The sequence below is a fragment of the Podarcis muralis genome, chromosome 10, assembly GCF_964188315.1.
Source record: "Podarcis muralis chromosome 10, rPodMur119.hap1.1, whole genome shotgun sequence".
NCBI lineage: Eukaryota > Metazoa > Chordata > Lepidosauria > Squamata > Lacertidae > Podarcis > Podarcis muralis.
Genome location: NC_135664.1, coordinates 6,560,760 through 6,577,152, shown reverse-complemented (window position 1 = coordinate 6,577,152; position 16,393 = coordinate 6,560,760). Strand labels below are relative to the sequence as shown.

The window sequence follows — 16,393 nt, the reverse complement described above, 5'->3', positions numbered from 1 at the left end:
AGCGTAACAAAGCTGCATCTGGCGAGCCAGAGCAGCACACGGAAACGCCGTTTACCTTCCTGCTAGTAAGCGGTCCCTATTTATCTACTTGCACCCGGGAGTGCTTGCGAACTGCTAGGTTGGCAGGCGCTGGGACTGAACAACGGGAGCGCACCCCGCCGCGGGGATTCGAACCGCCGACCTTTCGATCGGCAAGCCCTAGGCGCTGAGGCTTTTACCCACAGCGCCACCCGCATCCCTAAATGGCAATAATTCCAATATGTGGTCCATTTTATGTTTAACAGAAATATTTTAATTCAAGCCAAAAAGATGTATTATAATGTACACTTGGGCTGCAATTTGTGCATACCCATGATATACACACATGATATATACACAATTCTGTAGCAAAATCCATTGTATATGTTAATAGCTGTTGATAAGATACCAGTCTTGGTCCAACTGACTAGACATTGCCCAATTAGTTCCACATATCCAGAGGGGATTTGGACTTGCGTTTTTTCCACTACCACCACAACCCCACATATACTACAAAGCAAACTGCTTTTAGAATACTGTGGAGTTTCAGAAGTACTTCATGAAATAGTACAGGGAAAAGTTGTTGAAAAAGCAAATATTGAAAGTGACAATTACATTGATTTTGTTTGCTCCAAAGCAGCTACAATACAGTGTATTGCTAACTCTCAAAGAATATGAATATGAATTAAAGGATAGTTGTTACCAGTAAATATCAAGTCAAACGTGCTTTCTAAAATAATAAAATAGGTTGGGATTGGGAAGTCCCAGCCATGAAAAAAACAAATTGCTAATACTCCCAGTATCTCCCAATTAGAACAGTGGTCTTTTGTGTGTGTGAGAGGAAAAAATGTAATAATTACAATGTATCAGAAAACGGTAATCAGATTTTCAACTAGTTTCTTGCCGACTTCTTGGAAACAGTTTCAATCTAAAAGGGAAGAAAGATAAGATAAGGAAACATGGCTCCAGATTTTCCCAGTCCTCAAGAGTTTCTAAGCTTACATTTCAGGAAAAGTCCAGAAACTGATATTTTGAGGAGCTTGTTGCAGTTCTTCATACATTTTCTATAGTGATTAGTTATCTTTTCGCAGCATGAATTAGGAATGCTGTGTTTAAATTAATAACATCTGAATGTACTTTCTCAAGGAGCATTCACCCCCTGGGAATTGTTCAACATGACCTTCTGTCCTCTTGTGAACTGTTTCCTATGCCGAGATAGAAAATGGCACAAAAGCTGGCATCCAGTTCTTATACCATGTGAAAGATGATATGTTATCTTTATTTAATAAATTTGCAATTTGGCAGTGGTTCTTACATTCCACTAGATTTGCATCATTCAGGCAGCCCAGAGAGAACAAAACCAAGAAAGAATGTGTTACCTAAGGCAAGTTATTTATGGAAGCAAACTAGCTATTGTTAATAGTCCATAAATTAGAAATGCATGCAACTAAGATATTTTGTATGCAGTGTAAATTCAGTACAGTAGAGCAAAGCTATATGGAAGCCTTTTAAGCTGGATATTTAGGCATCTTTGTAGGCATACTATAGATATTCTTGAGCAATTGGTGGGAAAGCAGAGAGGCAGAAGTTAAAACGATGGGTATCACATATTTATTTGCTATATTTCATTTGAAAATAAGAACTGTGAAGTTTGTGCCTTAAATAAGTTTCTATTTTTGTGTCTTCTCCAGCCTGTGCCCCACATTTATCACTCCAAATTTACTTCTTCCTCCCATGTCTAAAATTAATTCTAAAATTCAATGTTACTGGCCACTTTCAAGTAAGCTTCTACTTATGGTATTAAGCTTACTCTTCTTTCTGAGCTGTTTTTAAAATCTGGAGTCCTAGCATACTTATTTTAGTGTTCATGTTGGCATTGTAAATAAGCCCACAGATGTTAGTAGCTGACTAAGAGGCTAGTGTCCTGAATGTCCATTCAGGCAGCAAAGGAGAGAAGGCACCCCGCTCCTCCTTTGTGGCCTGCATGGAAATACAATGGCAACAACATCTTCTTCCAAGATCATTGAAGGTATCAAGCCACCCCATTCCGTCTCCACATGCTTACTTTGTTTCCATGTTGGTTGCAGAAGAAGGGCTTGTTCTTCTCCATGACCAATTCAGAAGCCAAGTGAGCTGGCAGAGGAGAAAAAAGTCCCACCTGTTACTGTTACCTGCCCTACTCACTTGCCAACATGGAATTTCATTCGCTCACTGGCAGTGACTTCCTGGTCACCTATGTCTATCAGTTGTTATATATGAAGTTGACTTATAGACCTTCAAAAACTTGGAAGAATTGTATTGGTGCTGCCCGATCTAGAATGATTAAATTTAAAAATTGGTGCTGGGAGGAAAGTGATCTATCTCTCAGCTGCAGTGAAACCAAAGTTACATTTCTAAGCACGCTTACTGGTGAGTAAGTCCCACTGAATATTCATATTATTATATCCTTTTTTAATTCATTTACATCCTACCCTTCCTTCCAAAGAAGCCCAGGGCAGCAAATATACTTATCATATTAATCTTAAAACAGTTTTAAAACATTCTAAAAACAGTTTTAAAAGAGTTATATGCTAGTATTAAGAGCAATTTGGCCTGGCAGCTCACTGGCAGACAATGCAGTGCTTTCAGGACCAGTGACACATGGTCCTATCAGCTGCCCTACTTACTTACTAGCCCTAGTAGCTGCTGCATCCTGCACTAATTGCTCTCTGGTGCTCTTCAAGGGCTGCTCCACACACAGCACATTACAGTAGTCCAGATGGGAGGGCAGCAGTGCATGGACAACTGAGGCCAGGCCATCCTGAGCTAGGAACGGTCAAAGCTGGCAAATCAGCCTTAGCTGAACATAAGCGTTCTTAACCACAGAAGCCACCACAGAATCCAAAAGTCCTTCCAGACTACAAACCCTTCCAAAGGAGTGCAACCCCTCCCAGGACATGTCATACACCTAATTTCTGGGTATGGGAACCACCCATTCACAGCACTAATAGATTATCAGGTCTCAGCCTCAGTTGATTAGCCCCAATCCAGCCCTTCTCTGCCTCTAAACACTGGTCCAACACTCACCTCAGAGTATTTGTTGTGGGGGAAGAAGGGAAAGGAGATTGTTAGCCGCTTTGAGACTCCTTAGGGTAGTGATAAAGCGGGATATCAAATCTAAACTCTTATTATTCTTCACAGCTTTCCATGGCTTTCCATATGTTATTGGACTCCAGTCACATCAGCCCCAGTCAGCATTGCCAATGGGTGATGGGAGTTGCATTCCAGCAACATCTAAGGGCCACTGATTCCCCGTGTAGCAACAAACAATGTCTTGCCATGATATTGGAAGGCAGGGAGAGTTTGGGGAGGAGGGGATCATGCAAGCCCAAGGTCCACTCATTTAGCTCTAAACTATAATTTTGTGTTATATCTGAACGAGCCTTTAGTGGGAAGAACATAGAAGGGCATTCTCTATAGCACCTATTTAACATAGGCTTCATTTGAACTTTAAATTTTTATTCATTTTCCTAGACTTCTTAACCAGAAATAGCATGCATTCATAAAGGCATTGCTATGTATAGGATTAACTTTCCAAAATTAATATTTAAATGGAAAAACACGTTTGACATGTACACACATACCCAGTATTTATGAAGCTGGGAAATGCTGTGAATCTGGAATCAGAGATTTTCAGACAGACTGTTTTCTTATGGATTCTCTTGAAACAAATCTTCTTTTGTCCCAGATAATATATTTTGTAGTTTTCCTTTACTAGCTTGAAAATAATGTATAATAATTTTCTCATAATATAGATGTTAATAAAGATTTTCAATACTGGCATACAGTTCATGTTTTCTATTAAAAATGTTTTTAAAAATCAGCTTACAGTGGAAGGCTTCAGGAATATTGCTGACAGCTGCAGTGGTATCAAACACTTGATCATTAATGAAATGCCCACTCTATCAGACAGATGTATTCAGGTAAGAAACTGAAATGGTCATATATTTGTTCTGTAAACATGTATTCTGTTAATTTCCAGACATGAAAAATATGGCATTTTACAGCAAAACTAAAGAAAACTATTCTAGAAGTTAGCTTAGCTCTAATTTGGTTTTGTTCCCAGTCAGATTAAAAAACAATGACCGCTCCCCACTTAAAACGGGGGGCGCCCTTTGCGTGGACGCATGCAGCCCCTAGATCTGGAGCGGCTCCAACAGCATAGGCTTGGCTTTGCCTTCCCTCAAGTGGGATACCTGGAGGTCTCCGCCTACCTCAGTCAGTTGCCCTATCCCACCTGAGGGAAGCGTTGCCAAGGAGACCAGGCCAGGTAGGGGAGGGATTACCTGCCCACACAATAGAGGGAGGATATTACCTGGAAATCCTCACTTGGCTCCAGAGCTTCTCCCACCCTACCCACCCTCAGTTAATGTCTTATTTTGCAGGTTAACTTTTCTTCACAGGTATGCGGGCGCTGCTACTTTAAGGTCGCTGTTAAAGGGCCGGAAAGGAATTTCCCTGCATTGGCAGGTTTCGCCTTTCCCATAGCAAAACGTCACAACTTTGGCGGTATCAGGCCTTGGGCGGAATCCTTTTGTCCATCTTCCTCTTTGCGGCGGCGATACCAGGGTTCCCCGTTAAAGAGTTTTCTGAAGGGAGGCTTTGGCCGTACACCGAAAGGTCGTCATTGCTCTCCCCTGTGGCGGCGGCGTTACGGGGGCGGCTATCTCTGCTTGAACATATGTTCTCCAGAGCTGGCCCATCCCCCCCCCCACTGGATAACCCTGATGCTCCCTAGGTCCCCGGCTGGGGACTGGGGAGGGAGAACGCCCAATGCCTGAGCCAAGGTCTACCAAAATTTGAAATTTAATAAAGTTGTGGCCAATTTAATCCCATAGCACGTTGTCTTGAGTCGTTATTCCACATGACGGGGGGACCGTGCAGGATCTGGGGACTCCGCCTGTCCACGCAATAGAAGCCACAATGGCTTTTTACTGGTGAAGTAACAGTGTTCTTCTGTTGGGATGGCCCCACAACTGAGCAGTCCCACAAGTGGCATATTATATCGGGACTCTGCACCTACCACCTGGAAAAGAATGAAGCATCTGAGGATCAGGTTCCTCTTCCCTCCGCTAGAATGCTGTGTGCCATGTAGAGCAGGTGATACAGTCTAATTTTCCTGCTGAAAGAAAGGAAAATTCCCATTCCCCATTCCCTCTTTTTGCCAGGCAGTAGATACCATGAGAGAGTTTACTCTTTGAAATCACTCTTCCACCCCTGCTTCATTTGGCTGGGAAGAAGATGTAAAAAAGTGCTCCCCTTTACATAGGATGACTGCACTGCTTACTTCTTTTTTGGGAGCCATTCATGAAATAAACGGATAAAGCTCTCTACCTCCATTTTCACTTTACACAGGGGATTTCCGTATTGTTGCAGGCCCCCTCAACCAAGCCATGCACAGGATTGTGGGGGTCTTTGCCCTCAACCAGGGTCTGTGCTCCTTTGGAGCACTGAAGACACAGTGGAGGCTGTCGTAGCTTTAAGAAATATGTTTTATTCACATATTTACACCTGAATTTAGATGGAGGGAGTCCAGATCTTACAGCATGGTCATCTCAAGAAGGGCTTATTCCCTGCACCAGCGCAGCACTGGAGTCCAAGGCATCTCTCCCAGCCTGCCTTCAGCCAGCCTGCCCAAGATGGACCTCTCTCTTTTTTCCTCTCCCTTCTTCTCTCTAGTACACCTTGCTAAAGACACTCTTTTCCTGCCACCTGCCACACTAACCCATTCACTTTGGCAGTCTCTTTTTAGACTCTTCTTCTTAGATGGGCCATCAACCCCTTTTTTCATGATAGCGGCTTGGCTTATCCCTGGTTAGCTATGTGACGCTGCCTCAGCTTGTGATCCTAAACTGAATGCAACAGCCCTTGGTTTAGTTTTAATTAATCAAACTTTGCTTCATGAATTTATATGTTTGATCAAATTCTAGTTCTTTACTGAATCTTTCCCCCATACTCATAACAATATTATTTTACTTATTTTTATTTAGGAATGAATTTGGATAGCGATATTTGACATCTGAATGATATGAGATTATGGTATATTGTATGAGTCCAATCCCCCAGTAATCCATAACAGCTAATAACCTATTACTGTACTGTACATATTTAATCAGAAGATGATTTCAGATGAATTTACCTACAATCCAATTTGAATCAGATTGTTAAGCACTCAGTAATGCAATATATATATATATATATATAAACTAATGGGTGTGTCATTTTTATCTAACGTTTAACTTTATGCAGAGATATGTTTCGATTTTGCAGCAGTAGTCTAACAGTAGCTACTAAGAACAATATCAGAATTGATGTGCCATTTTTACTTCTTCGGTTATTAGTATTCAGTTGGATATGAGAGGATAGAAACTCCAGCATTTGTTATTATAAAATGTATATTTTCCACATAAATACAATGCATTTGAAACCTGTGTATTTTCTCTTAAAGGCTTTAGCTGAAAAATGCCATCAGATTGTGTCTGTTGAATTTAATGAATCCCCACATGTTTCTGATGCAGCTTTTAAAGCACTTGCTAAATGTAAACTTGTCAAGATGAAAATACAAGGTTAGTTAATGACATAGTATAATAGTTCCTGCAAAATAGTTGTATGTGCTACCTTTTTACCATGGCGTTGGCTCTTTGACATAAATAGACGTGTGCATAAGTAGACATGCTTTTTGTGACTGAAAAAGCTATTGACTTCAGGCCAAATGTAACCTAATTGTTGTTTTGTGATTTCAATAGGGAGTAATCAGATTACTGACCTAACTTTCAAACTCATAAGCAAATCCTGGCCTCATATGAAACACATTTGTGTGACTGACTGCCAGAAGATAACAGATTTGAGTCTCAAGATGATTGCACCGCTGCCTGATATTGTTGTACTGAAATTATCAGATTGTATAAGGTATTCCGTTACATTCAAATGACTGTGTGGGTTATTCATTTTAACAAAATTGCAAATTAGCAAAAAAATGTGTTAGCCTCCATGCACACAGAACAGAGAAAAGGTCTGTGCCCCACTGTAACACCACAATATGCTAGACCAGGGGTTGGCAAGGTTTACCTCGCCTGGGCCAGTTCACTCCAGCGGAGATCCCTCCGTGGGCTGGATTGTGCCCGCGATTTCCGGCGTCTGCGCAGACACGATTTCCGGCACCACAGAAGCAAGTCCCCGCTCTGCACTGCACCGGTTTAGTGCAGCACGCGGGGACTCACCGAGTGGGTGGCTCAGTTCGGGGGCGGCTCGTGGGTCGGTTAAACAACCCCCATGGGCCACTTGTGGCCCATGGGCCTTAGGTTGCCTACCCCTGTGCTAGACCAACCAGCACATTATATTTGTAGAACAGGACATCAACAGCTTCCTTCCCCAGATGTAGTGCAGCAACAGTGATAAAATGTAGACTGCAACAGAGGACATGGCAGAGACAACAAGACTGGGGGTGGTGTGGGCAAGTGTCTACCAGTTAAATGCATTACAGGACCACTCTAGTAAAAGCATCATAAAGCTACCCATTTGAGTGAGACAACAAGAACCACTTATTTTTGTGTAGTCCTACTGAAGTTAGTGGACTACTGTTCAGTAAATTATTTCAATTTAGTGGGTGACATTCCATACATGGGACGCGGGTGGCACTGTGGGTTAAACCACAGAGCCTAGGACTTGCCGATCAGAAGGTCGGCGGTTCGAATCCCCGCGATGGGATGAGCTCCCGTTGCTCGGTCCCTGCTCCTGCCAACCTAGCAGTTTGAAAGCACGTCAAAGTGCAATTAGATAAATAGGTACCACTCCGGTGGGAAGGTAAACGGCATTTCCATGCGCTGCTCTGGTTCGCCAGAAGCAGCTTAGTCATGCTGGCCACATGACCCGGAAGCTGTACGCCGGCTCCCTCAGCCAATAAAGCGAGATGAGCGCCACAACCCCAGAGTCGGCCACGACTGGACCTAATGGTCAGGGGTCCCTTTACCTTTACCTTATTACATACATACCATCCTTGTGTTTGCAATAGAAACCTACTTGTGCAGTGGGATTTTGGGATTCTCTTCTCTCTTTCAGTCTCCTGTGTGCTTCTGACCATATGGAGTGGAGGGACTGCGGGAGGCAGTGGGGAGGAAATGGAGGTCCTGTTGAATGAACAGATTACTGCTCGCACTATCTTGACTCTCACCCACAGTGAGAGTCATAGGTGTTAACTCCCCGGAGCCTGGGTGCCTGAGCACCCACAACATTTGGGGCCAGGGCCATGCATGCTGCATGGCACCCATGACCCCAGGCACCCATGGTCATGGAGCCAAGTTGGCACTCCTGGTGAGGGTCAAGTTTTGGAAGTAAGCCCAATTCATTTTAATAAGACTTCCATCTCAGAGAACATGATTCATTCAGACTGGTGCCATTTAGCTACCAGATGGAAACAGGTTTCCAACTAATCTCATTGTTTAGTTTGTAGTTCTGAAAAAAGCCTAGCATTGTAGCACCCACTTTTGTAATAGATGCAGAGACAAATATTGACTGCTGTATAGTTTAGTTATAGATGATCTTGCATTCAGATGCTAGTTTTTAGGACACGATTAGAATTGTGACATATATCAGATAACTTATTTTCTATTTGTTTTAGAGTCAGTGATGGAGGACTAAAAGCATTTACTGATGGTGCTTCAGGCTCAAATATACGAGAACTCAGCTTGGCCAATTGTTCCTATATCACTGACAGTGCTATCACAAAAATAGCCCACAGGTACCATAATGCCATATATATTACTTGTTTGGTGAAACATAACAGATGCGTTTCAGGAATGTTGCTTCAAAATTATTGTTAAAATCAATCTTGTTTCTGATATCTAGCTTAGGAAAAGATGTTGTGCATAGTACATAAAGCAAAGTGAGTTGTTGTGACTAAGCCCTGTTGAAATCAATGGAATTCACAGTTCAGTTGTAATGTTTTAGGAGTCATTTCAATGGAGCTTCTTAAGAACTGTTCATAGAATTTAGGTTGGAATCCAATAATCACCTGTGAATAAGCCCCATTGAACTCAGCGACTCTTACTTCTGAATAGACAAGCACAGGACTATAAATAATTTAACTGTGAATCACATACCCATTAATGTCTCAGCTATTTTTTTCTGTTTTGTCACTTTTTGTAAAACTGACAACTTAAAAATGATTCATAGGATTCAATATTCAAAATTTCTGATATTCTACAAGTGTTTAGAAAATTATTTTTCTTCCCTAATACCTGTAGATAATTTTATTTATTGCTGGTTTTTATATGGCTGTGTGTGTGTACCTATATTTATGCATAATTTGTTTTTCGTTATAATTATCAGATAATCAAAACACAGCAGTTTTGTTTTGGGGATCCAAAAGGCCATATAGGTTCTATGTATCAAATAGGCTTTGGGCTTATGTTCTTTGAGTATACATGCAAACTACTTTTGAAACTCTGAGAACGTCTCAAAACAGTTGAAAGGGCAGGTGGGGTGGGAGTGGGGGTTGTTACTCAAAGGGAAAAGGGAAAAATTCCGCTGGGTATATGCAAGTCCCAGGCACACCTGAAGTTGCTTCTTCACAATCAGTGTCTGTGTTCTAGTACCTAATAATAATGACAATTTCCATTTATTGAGAAAGGATCTACTTACTGGTCTCCTTTGGCTAATTTGTTCATGCGAATGTTCCATATTTTATTCTGAAGCTAAGATGCCTGACATGAACAAAACTGTCAAAAGAAGAAATGAGAAAAGCTTGAAAAAACATTTTACATGTTTTTAAAATATGGAACAGGAATAGTGAGGCAGGCTACAATACAGCTTAACACTGAAGTGCCCAATAACTAATTTAAAACAATATTTATACGATGGTCTTAGTTAGTATCTTAGGGTATCCTGTTTTGTGAGCAGGCAAATGAACATTTTTATTGTAATTTTGGAAGTGTCCTATGAAAACCTAAGTCAAAAGTTGCACAGGTATGGCATAATAAGAAAAGAAATAACAAGATCTATTGTTTTTTAAGGTGCCACAATCTGATTTATCTGAATCTGCGTTATTGCCAATCTGTGACTGATGCTGGAATTGATGCTTTAACACAGATCTCCTCACTTGCATATCTTAATATTTCTGGAATTAATGTCACAGACCAGGTAAAAATGAAAACACAAAGGCATGGCAACGTGTTCCTGTATGCTCTTAGTATTGCTGTGCCAGCACTTTCTGTGAGTCACAGTGATCTTTTCTGTATTATTCTCAATTTCTTTCCTTAATTCTTAACATCCTCTTTGCCTTTTGGTCACTGTAGCACATTGGAAGGAACAAATAATAGAACAGCATTCAAAAATAAGGGATTGCAGCAAGATATGAGCTAAATAGGATAAACTGTAAAGTTTGTGGGCTGGGTCATTGAAACATGAGATAACTGGGAAAATTGGTTTTTATTAATCTAATAATGTTCATGCTAAGGTTCTTCAGTTAACACAACCGATCTTTCTTACATGTTCACTGTTGACTTATAAAGGTTTGAGACCAAGTATTCACAGCAGTAGCAAAACAGAGTCTCTTTGGAGTGCAAGGCATGGAAGATCATGGAACGAAGACTAGTTCATGACTTACAGTATTGAAATACTGATATCTGTTACCCTAGAGGCTTAATACAGCCATTTTAAAGCTTATAAGTGTTCAAGAAACTATTGAAAGTACAGATAGCAGCATATGGTGACAAAGAAGTACAATTACTGGCTAAACTAGATGTGATGTTATTTGTATGAATGCAACAATGTGAACATATCTTAAAATATAGATTACAGTCATGAGGTGTCCTGAGTATCATTGGGACTGTAGGAGGTAGGTGTTTTCTCCTCCTCCTGTGAAACACCCTCCCTTTCGAAATTGCTATTTGCATTCAGAGGGGAGTTTATTTTTGGTTACTCTCCTCTCCACCACCTGAGGGTCTGATGTACACCAGGCTGTTTACATTTAAAAAACCTTATATGTTAACTGAATATATGGGAAACCATGTTCAATTGTCTTAACAAAGTTGATAAAATGATACCATGTCGTATAGAAGGGGTAAGTCCAGGGGCGTAGCTAGATGCTCCGGCACCCTTTTGTGAAATGGCTACTTTGTCCATAAGCATGTTGCCCCATACTTGCAAAATCCAGGCTTCAAAAAGATTTGCATTTAAAGTTTTCTTTCCCCCGCTTTTTGCAATCACAGATTTAGTTGCAGTTAATAAATGGAGGGTGTGATTCATTCTAGTGTTATGTGCAAACCAGCACTTGGGATTGGTCTCTTCCCAGACAAACCTTGAGCAGTGAGCCAAGAACAAATCTGTTCAATCATAGTAAGCCACAAACCATGCCTTATTGTGATGTATGAACCAGCTCAATGAAGCACTTTATCTGTCTGTCTATCTCTATATCATCCATCTATCTATCTATCTATCTATCTATCTATCTATCTATCATCTATCTATCTATCATATATCTATATCTATCTATCATCTATCATCTAGCTAGCTAGCTAGCTAGCTAGCTATCTATCATCTTCTGTGTTTTTAGAACAAGTCTGTTTTACTTTTAAAATGTAAATTCAGCCATTTTTGTTAGTTTTCTCTTTCCCTTGTGGAAGATGGAAAGCTGCATTGCATTTAGGGTGTCTTTTTATACCTGTTGTGCAAAGGTCATGTAAGCTCTATTCTAACATTCTTGTGTCTTAAGTTTTTCATTAAAATGGATGTAAGGATGTTTGATCTTTCTAGTGGCAAGCATGCTTCAGTTCAGAAAGATATCGTCCTGAGGGCTCTGGGAGCATAAACATCTAAAAATAAGTTTTGGGGAAAAATACATCCTACATACTAATAACTTTCTAGCATACTTTGTTGGCTTAAACAAGAAGCAATGTTTATAATTTGAATAATATGCAACATATGAGATACTAAAGATAAGAAATATTCTTGCTATGTGGAAATTAATATTTTGCCGCGACCCTTTTTCTTGAAAAAATAACCGTACTACATTTATTCAGTGTTTACCGCACTTTTATTTTGGCTTATAATCAAAGACACAGTCAAATACAAGAATTGATACATTACTAAAAGCAAAGGGCTCAGAGTGGATATGATTGTTACAGTGGAGGTTGTATATTTTAACACAATCATATCGCAATATTGTTTGCCTTTGGAAAAATTAATTATCCAGCCGTATTCAAAATCTACCCTTCCCCTAATCATTTTCAACTGGCTAGTCTTCCAACACTGCTGACCTATTTCTTTTTCATATGTCTTTTAAAAAATTCTTAACAATATACAGTATTTAGGAACAGACTTGTCAAGATGGCCCTGCCAAAGATCCCAAGGATTCTCAGAATCTCTTATCTTCAGAGGCATTCTGATAGGACCCTTGCTTGTAAAGTTTGGTTGCCCTATTTTATCACAGGATTTTTTTATATTTATATTATACATTCTCCAGGACAGTAGGACATCCCCAAGTGGAATATTAAGTTCCTCCCATTTCGCAAAGCAGGAAAATGTCACCACTCCAATGGAATCTGTTTGCCCCCTCTCTTGGAGTGACAGTTCATTTTTCCTGCCTAGTTTGACATAGTATTACATTAGCCCAGCTCTTGCGATCTGCATTCTAGCCAATAATTTCATTAATTTCCTTCTATCATATTTTCAATTACCTTTGTGCACTGTGTGACTGTTGAAGTGATTGCCTGAGAGTGTCATTTTAATTATTTACTTCAAACCATTTATTTGGAGTGTGTGTGAAACTATACATTTTCTTCCTGACTGTGGCTTTAATTTCCTTTCTGAGTTGAGAGAAATCGTAGTGGTCAGTATTTTTAACCTGAATGCCCTATCTTTAGGCATCTAAACTTGTACTGCTGTATCAAAACATAGGGATTGACGTCCAGATGTACTGAACACGTAAGCTTTCCTTTGATCTTATATCCTGTGAAAAACTGAGCTGCTAATTTTAATAAAGCACAACATCTGAATCAAATTTGGAGACGCATTGTTGCCTAAGGCAGGGGTCTGCAACCTTTAAGACAAAAAGAGCCACTTGGACCCATTTCCGAAGGAAAAAAACCTGGGAGCCGCAAAACTCGTCATTATAAAAATAACTTTTTTGTCACTTTTTATTATTTCTTTGTTTGACCCCTCAGAATTACTCCTCCTCATAGAAATAAACGTTAAATTAACAAGTTACCTTTTTGTGTGTGTGTGTTCTTCGCTCCCCTTCAAAACAGTGACCAGCGTACATGCCCCCTTTCAATGCAGTGACCAGCATACATGCCCCTTACAATGTAGCGGGCGGGCGGGAAGGTGACGTCGGGACGGTGCGTGACTAACGCACGCACCGCCCCCATGCGACGTCACAGCCAGTACAGCGCCCGCCACAGTGGGGAGTATCGGGGCCCACAATGCGCCTCCTCCCCTCGTTAGTATCTGCCCCGGAGCCGTAGCAAAGGTGTAAAAGAGCCACATGCGGCTCCGGAGCTGCAGGTTTCAGACCCCTGGCCTAAGGCAATAAAGATATGTAATACAAGTAAGGGGACTCACATAGCCTTGTGGGACATATTTTGGAGAAGAAAAGCCTAAGAAGGAAACCCTACACAAATTTGGAGTAGAGTCCCTAAGATGGTTGTATGGGTCCTTGGACCCCTTCTTCTGGCAACTCCTGCAGCCAAGCTGGTGCCAAATGTATTACTCGGCTTTCCTTTGGACCACATCAACGAGGCAGGGTGTGTCTTATCACCTGGGCACCCCAGAACCTCCATATACACTGCCCAGGCTTGCACCCCAGGGTGCTGCTAATGCACCCTGGAGGCGCACTCCATTGTCTCTCAAGACAAATGGATGCCAACAACAAGTGTGAATTGTGAGACTTGCCTTTCTTCCAGATCTGCTTCCTCTCCACATGCCAGTCATTTCATTTATGTTTTCTAATTTAAAAGGCAGGACCAAGCTTGTTCTTTTGGTTAAAGAGCAAATACCATATTGACTTTTAAATCACCTGAAGACTGGTTATTGAAAAGCACATAAAACACAGTAGATCCTTAAGCAAAGTGTAATGTTTGAGGAGGAGTAATATTCAGTACCGTAAGCGTTAGAAGGTGTCCCTAATGTCATTTGTGGCATGCTGGAGGGTACGCTTATCTCAGACATACAGTAAACCTAACTGTAAGGGTGGCTGAGTTTTTATCAATAGTATCTCTTAGAGTGGTGAATGGCACTGTTTAGCAGGAAGAAACTTGAATGAAAATCCTCGCTATTACATATATTTACATGGCTGTTTATTTGTACATATTTTAAAATTTTATATATGGATGCTTTATGATGGCCTATATTTGTAATGCCTAGTAAAGGTTTGGCAAAGTGGAAGTAAACAGTAAACCAGTACAGATTTGGCATTGGCCTTTTTAGTGGAGAATGCATAAATTCTTTTACTCTCTCCACACTCCCAAATGGTGAAAACTGCCATAACTGAAAGTCCAAGGATTCCTTTGACATAAGGCTATTTGCCCTGTATCCCAAATGATTTAGTCAAGGTTTAATAGTTATGTATTCTACAGAAGTTGGTAGTAAGTAGGGAGTCCTTATCCAGTGTCTGTGTGTGTGTGCGTGTGTGTGTGTGCGCGTGCGTGTGTGTGTGTGTGTGTTTGTTTATGGATGGAATTATGAAAACAGGCTGTTTCCTTCTGCTTTTTCATTCATACTTTGTTTCCTTCAAACATGAAAAGCTGTCAAAAGACCTTTTATTATGCTGTAAAATTTTACACATATACCATGAACATATCCTACTTTTTCCACGTAATAATGTTATTAACATGCACTACATTTTGTTCTTTCAGCTAACCATTTCATGAGCATTTTCACAACACGTTTTTCTCTCTTGGTTGGATTCAAGGAATTAGTACAAAAGCAATACGCTTGCTTATTTACAGATGTGAGTGGGTGTTTACAGATATACTTGGAATTCACAATTTAACTCGCTGATAATGCAGTAGCTTCCTCTCTGTTGAAGATAAGTGTCACAGAAATTGTAGCAGGAGTTCAGAGACATAGGCGTCCCTTGAAAAACCCACTTTTCCCCTTCACAAACTAGCGCCTTTCCCTTCTATGAGAAGTGAGGCTACAGGGAACCAGACAGAGGGCCTTCTCGGTAGTGGTGCCCGCCCTGTGGAACGCCCTCCCATCAGATGTCAAAGAGATAAACAACTACCTGACATTCAGAAGACATCTTAAGGCAGCCCTGTTCAGGGAAGTTTTTAATATGTAACGCTGTATTGTTTTTAACACTTGATTGGAAGCCGCCCAGAGTGGCTGGGGAAACTCAGCCAGATGGGCGGCGTATAAATAATAAATTATTATTATTATTATTATTATTATTATTATTATTATTATTATTCTACAGCAACCTCTTCCTTGCAATAGTGAGCGCCTTGCAGAGCCATGCAGAGACCTAATTCAGTGCCTCCCATCAGGCCCACGCCAGGCAGATTAATGGGTTCTGCTGTCAATTGAGGGCATGCACCATGCACTTGTCTTACACACACACTGCCTGGAAAGGATAACTTCATAACTATGTTTTGTGAATGGAAAACCATGTTTTATGAATGAAACTCATGTCAAATGATACAGTGAACCAGAAGGTGGGCAGGAGAGTAGTGTTTTGCTCATATTTCACCCCAGCAGCCACCTCCGAAGTCAGTAGCCAGGAAAGTTGGAAACTACTCAACGGGCTATGAATGTGTCAGGGGGTTCCTTGTCAGTAGAAGACAGGAACTGCCAAGCAGCGGAATTGGAGCAAGACCAAGAAGAATAGATCTGGGAGGGAGAAGGAGATGGGTAGTTAAAATGGCTGGAGAGGTAAATAAAATGTGTCTGAATATGAATGGCGGTTTGAGGCAGGCAATTCACAAAGTATCATGCTAGACAAGTTTGGGAACTATGTAACCATGCAGAGAGGCGTAGCAAGGTCAGGTGGTACCTGGTGCAGAATTTTTTTTGTCAACCCCCCCAATTTGAAATTATTAAAAGAAGGAAAAATAAGATACTTACAGTTGCAAGTGTTATTTTCTGGTTTATTTACTTAACATTGTGAGCATAAGCACTGAAAACCCCTGCAAACTCTGTGGCTTCAATATCAGCCAGAAACAAATTTCTTCTAACCCACCACCCCATTGCTCTGTTCACTGGCCTGATGGTAGAACTTGAACCTTGCACTCTATTTTGCAATAGGTGGGCCTAATAATGGAATTGCTCTAATAAGGATGTGTGTTTTCCTTACGATTCGGTGCAGCTCCCTTTACTTTTACAATGCCTTTTAAAACAGGTG

The 16,393-nt window shown here is 40.8% G+C and overlaps 1 protein-coding gene across 1 annotated transcript in view; it reads left to right on the top strand.

Moving 5' to 3' along the window:
* Positions 1 to 16,393, top strand: part of FBXL13 (F-box and leucine rich repeat protein 13) — a 72,621-nt gene that overhangs the window by 44,861 nt on the left and 11,367 nt on the right. Inside the window, exons 13-17 of the mRNA XM_028745696.2 lie at positions 3,882 to 3,980; positions 6,506 to 6,623; positions 6,804 to 6,966; positions 8,675 to 8,794; positions 10,068 to 10,194. Of these exons, the coding sequence (XP_028601529.2) occupies positions 3,882 to 3,980; positions 6,506 to 6,623; positions 6,804 to 6,966; positions 8,675 to 8,794; positions 10,068 to 10,194 (627 nt within the window). The remainder of the gene's footprint in view (positions 1 to 3,881; positions 3,981 to 6,505; positions 6,624 to 6,803; positions 6,967 to 8,674; positions 8,795 to 10,067; positions 10,195 to 16,393) is intronic.